This window comes from Serpula lacrymans (genome assembly GCF_000218685.1).
Source record: "Serpula lacrymans var. lacrymans S7.9 unplaced genomic scaffold SERLAscaffold_1, whole genome shotgun sequence".
Lineage (NCBI taxonomy): Eukaryota > Fungi > Basidiomycota > Agaricomycetes > Boletales > Serpulaceae > Serpula > Serpula lacrymans.
This window is the reverse complement of record NW_006763290.1, coordinates 4,618,823-4,624,483: the sequence shown is the minus strand read 5'-3', so window position 1 is coordinate 4,624,483 and position 5,661 is coordinate 4,618,823. Positions and strand designations below refer to the sequence as shown.

The following is a 5,661-nucleotide window of genomic DNA, read 5'->3' as shown; positions in this document are numbered from 1 at the left end:
AAATGCTTATTTTTTTTTTCACTTGATAATGCAATGTATTTTACTATCTCCACTACATAATAGCAATGCATTGGTATATTTTGACAATTTATTGATCACTACCAAAAAAAAACAGAATAAATGGCCATGCAATGAGAATTAGTTCAAAAAACAGCCTGCAATAGTTGAATAAACGAGGTTTAGCTTTCGGTAATGTTGTACTGGAAGAGAATTTGAACTGGCAGTGTAAGATATAATTAGATATAGTTCTGACTGTCTCAGAGAGCTGAGGCAGTCAGAGCTGTGGTGCAACAAATGTAGCAAGGCTGTGGCTGTGTGATTAGTAAGTGTAAAATTGGAGATACTGTAGTGTAAAACTAGATATGGTTGCTGTAACTCTAACAGAGAATCCCATCCCAGTGAAAAAATGTTCCTGGGATTTGGCTATGGAAAACATCTTCAAATCAAGGAAGAGAGCACGACATAGCTTTGCAGCCTCTTTTTCTCCTAGGTTCCAACCATCCCTTTGTAGGACTTCAAACCAGTGAGTACTGCGATTGGTGGATATTATTTGGTGAAGTTGAGTGATTGTCTCATCAGGGAGGTTAGAGGTATCAATAAAGTTGTCGGTATTAGGGCCAATACTGAAAATTGCTTCAAGGCTGGATTTACCATTTAAGGTGATATCTTCTGGATACTGAATAATGCTTGTATCTATCAAAAGATGTGCAGGGTTTTGACTTGCTTTTATGTTGTCAGATGATGCATCCATGGAATGGGGTGCTCTCAATTTTTGTTTGTGCAATGTCACACCATTTACATATCCAATCAAATGAAATTCTGTCAGCAATAGAGGCATTATTTCCTTTTGTGCTCCTGTCAAGGTCATGGTATGCGGACGGGGCGTTGAAAAATTGGGTGGTATTGAGGGACTGGAGAACAATGAAGTATGATGGCTGTTGTGCAGCCGTGTGTCCCGGGGAGAATCTGGAGCCACACTCACTGCAGCAGCAAAGAGACTTTTGAGGCAATGTTGTCTATGAGCCTGGAAGCAATGATGGGAGCTGCCTACTTGGATGGAGGGTGGTATAATGATAGTATCCGAATTCGCCTGGCGGGGAGTTTTGGGCCAGCTCAATGTTGGTATATCAACTGCGGAAACCCTGCAGCAGCTTCTTAACTTGTGTAAATGGGGGATGGCAATTTCCTATAACAACCAAGAGTTAGTTACTCTGGCGCACACAGGAACACACTATAAAGGTAGTGATGAGGATCTACGGGCATATATTAACAACCTGGAACAGGGAATGAAAGCACAAGGTTGATGGGGTGGTCATTTTGGTGCGATGGGTGTGGGCGCGACCATTCAAAGGCATAGAATCTCATATATGTAATACAGCGGACACTGTTAGTGTATAGTTGAAACAGCTGCAACTGGTAAGTTGGTAAGTTGGTGCATGTACGGTCTAGCATTCTAGATGACGTATAAGTATAGTTTCCCAAATAACATTGAATCCAAATTTGTATGAATCTGAATTAAGTTACTATGTATATGCACAATCTTCAATCTGAAACTACCCATATTACTAGGAGACTATGCAAAAACTTCTACTTAGCAAGCTATAAATAAATTTTGTGAGCCTTTCAATCATCTCCATTTCCAAAATTTCCAGGGAGAATTCACTAGCTCCTTCTAAATCCTTTCCGGTTCAACAGTGTTCAGATCAGTATATTTCCTAGGGCATTTTTGATAGGAACCTACATCAGGTACAGGACGGGAGGGGGGAGACAATTGCCAAGGCCTAGCTTGGCTTTTGCAGAATATGGTATCACCTCTAGGAACCATAGAAGATAACAGCTATCTCTCTTTGGCCTCCATTAGCCATTGACATCTGTAGTGACACACCTTTTTTCTTCAGTGTCCAAGTTCTTGTTCCATATTTGTATTGCATACATGCTGTTGCATATCTTCTGCGGTAGTTTTTATGGTGCTGAGAAAGGTTAATTTCTATCCTTTTTTGAGCATGGATGAACTGCATATGTGTTAAGCATTCACGTAAAAAACAAGACAATATATATAAAACTAACTGACCATGATGAGATGATGGCAAGCCCAATGAACAATTACATCTATTCACATTCTCCTGCACAGAATTTTTTATAAAAGATTTGTTTGATAAGTCACAGAATACATGTGCATAGATGGCCTAAGAATAGACTATGCACCTTCAGCTGGATTGATGTTAGGAGCAGCTAACTTGTTAGGACCCTGGCTGCTGGATTTATGATGAGAAGAGCGAGAAGAGCGTCTTCTAGAAGAAAGAGAAACAGGGAAGTAAAACTACATCTTTAAGGGACAACTCACAACTTCAATTCGGGAACTCCTACCACAACCTTTCAACAACCTGAAATAGTGATCTTTGATCCTGACTTGCGAGTCTTTGAGGTTCTTTGTCTGGAGCATGGGATAAAATCTTTTTGAGCCATGAGTGATCAGTAAAGGATTAGGAAGAAAGCAAGAAAGACATACTGCAAAAAAGGCTGTCCCAAAACAATACCCTGGTAGAATTGGTAAATTGGTTAAAACTGAGCAGAAAAATGGTTAATCTTGGCTCCAGATTATTGGAGTTGGCGGACTCAGAGGCAAATAAAAAGTGTCACCACCTAGAATCTATAGTCTTGTACCCCATATTCTAGGGCAAAAGCCAAGGGGGCACAGCCACACATCAGCTTGTCCTAGGACTTCTGGTGCATTTGATATAGGGAAGGGGTAGATCAGTATCAGCATCTGACTTATGTTCTTACAGTAGACTGTAGACAATGACAAAGGCAAATATAATCTTCCATATCATGCCCTGTGCTCAGATGAGGTCTCCAGGATATTTTGAACCTTCAAAATGATGTCCTGGCCTCAAAAATTGGCCTTCATGTTGCTCAATTTGGATTGGATTCAGGATGGAGCAGAATCGAGGTAAAACATTGATGCTATTGTGTGTCTACCTACAATCAGATCTACTGTAGTATGAGGAGAGAGCTGAGGGACAGTTAGAATCGTCCCAGGGTCAATCTACCCCCTCCTATATGAATTGCACCAGATCCTAGGATGTAAAATTCTGCATCGATCTGGAACCAAGATTAAGAATCTGGTGTATTTTGTATAGGAGGGGGAACATTGACACTGGCCCAGTCAGTCAGAGCCAGTAGAATAGAGCCACTGTTACAGGGAACAGACATTACATCAAAAGTACAGTACATTCTTGATGCCACCCGCTCACAAGATATGAACCTCCCTCTTTTCCTGGAAGAACTGGATTGGGGAGATGAACTTGGCTATATGTTTCTCCATTCACTACAACAGCTGATAGCCCCATTATTTTGAACCTTTGAACCTGGTCGGCTTTAAAAGCATTCAGTGGGGATATTATGATGACAAGCTTGTTGGGCTGTGCAAATAAAGGCATTGCAAAAGGCATAGTCTTGCCAGCACCAGTACCTGCTATTACAGAGCAATTCAGGCCAACCAGGAGCACCTTTGCAACATCAAGTTGCCAGTTATAGGGTTCCTCTATCCCTGTCCTTTGTTTGAACTAGTCTCAAATCTTCTGACATGTTGCCTCAGAATCTTATTTATTCTTTTTGCTTGCTATATGACAGGCTGATTGCAGTAGTTGTGTGGAACCTTCTTGGGCTTTTTTATGAGATTGTATGCGAGAAAGTACAGGGATCATGACCCAATAAAAGACAGCCAAATGGAGTAGTTAGGGCTCAATGATCTGACTTGGTGCAAAATTCTACTCAGGTCACATGACTCAATCTACACCATGCTCTACATAATGCACCAGACATTCTAGGACCTGTTGCACTGCCGCCATGTCAGCCCTTGTGGCTGTGCTCATTTGCAACAGTCCTAGAAACAGTTGGGTACAAGACTAGAGAATGGTAATCTCCAGGTGAATGCATGGGAAGATTTAAGTCTATGATATAAGCAATAAGATAATATTTGGTACTAGGGGGAATCAAACCATCAAGTGGGGGTGGGGTGGTTTTGCCCTTGTGAAGGGGCTCATCAGGGGGCTTAACTGCTACCCCAACCACCCAACATGAGTGTAACCAACTACTCTCTTTTCATACAGATGTCTACCGGAGTCCGGGCACTACACCATGACCGGTATACCAAGAGTATACTATCTTTGTGGGTAAAGGCTGTGCAAACCTACAGCCAATCTGCCAACGTTGGGGCTCTCCCTCTTTGCTGGCCTTGGGTTATTGGGCACTCTGTACATGTTTGCTCACAACACTACAATACAACCCCAAAGTACTGAGGAACAAGTGCTCTTCTCCAAAGATAAGAGCTGAGTGACATTGACTAAGCATAAACAGGTAGACTGAGTCCGCGCATGAGAACTACTTTAAAACTCAGTGGCCGGACTGATCAATCAATACCATCATATTGATATTTGATGTGCCACTTTTTGCTCATAGAACTTGAAGGTCACAACAACATTGTATTAATGTCTATTTGACTGGAAATGGCGACTCTATTTTCTATTACCAAGTAGGTTACATCAAGCTCAAGGATCCTTGACTAATAGAATACAAACAGAACTTTCAACATAACCCTGGTTGTATGCCAGTGTGTATTCCACATTTTCATATTTGGATCCCCAGAAAATGCCATAGTACTAGTTAGCAGGGACCTTTTTTGGGTTTTTGGGAACTCTGCTATAGACAAGGTTAGCAAACAGTGAGTTTCTTTTATCCGCAAAACAAATTATCTCATATACTTTCCACTTTTCTAGGTCTTATGATATGATCAATATAACTATGAAACCCTCAAGAAATACACTAGATATATCATTCAGCTTTGATCATTAACGCTTATCCACACAATCTATTGAATACAAGCCATCAACCTTTACACTCTGTAGATAGCTTTTGTAGAGTATACATAACAACCCTCAACCTTAACCACAATAGAAGCAGCTTGATTGATCCAATTATTAGGCATGCAGATCCAGCAACTTCTATTGATTGGTACAATGATAGACTTATCACCATTTTACAGCTAATGTCAATCCAAACTCAAGCTATGGATTTTGGTGTTGGCATTACAGTAGGTCTTGCCATGTCTGTAGTAAGTAATATCACTTGATTACACTCATACCAATGAAACTAATCATATTTGTTCTCTCAGTATGTACAAAGGAAACCGTCCCCAGCATAAGAGCAACTAGAGGCATTGAAGGTAAGTAACTTATTACTTTGATTGTACAATGTTCTTGCTTATAACTTTGTAGGCAAATAAAATGGTGATTGTGAACTTCTTTAGTTCACAATCATGGCTTGCTTACTATTTGTACAGAGAATGAGTGAGAGTCTTGCTGCTGCAACAGAGGTGGACATATCTTGCAGTGCATTCAACAAGGTCAATGGCATCCAAATCAATAATATTCACCACCACCACCACCACTAGAACTATGGACCTCCAGACTTGCTTCCAGTTGATGACAAATGTGACAAGGGTAGTTCAATACAATTGGGCTTGGAAACCCATCACGACGGGGTAACAGGTAAGCATTTACAAATTAATATCATTCTTATACTGATTTTGTTTTTAGTAGTCTTACAGATTTCACATTTTACACTACAATGTACACTAATAAAGCCCATGCTGCTATCTGA

The 5,661-nt window shown here is 40.6% G+C and overlaps 1 protein-coding gene across 1 annotated transcript; it reads left to right on the top strand.

The window, feature by feature from the left end:
* Positions 1-4,508: 4,508 nt before the first annotated feature.
* On the top strand, positions 4,509-5,661 carry SERLADRAFT_404864 (uncharacterized protein; the record flags this gene model as incomplete). Its single annotated transcript, XM_007312714.1, has 7 exons — positions 4,509-4,534; positions 4,583-4,723; positions 4,984-5,113; positions 5,277-5,288; positions 5,342-5,404; positions 5,453-5,549; positions 5,609-5,661. 7 exons carry the CDS (start codon positions 4,509-4,511, stop codon positions 5,659-5,661), a joined length of 522 nt encoding a protein of 173 aa, XP_007312776.1.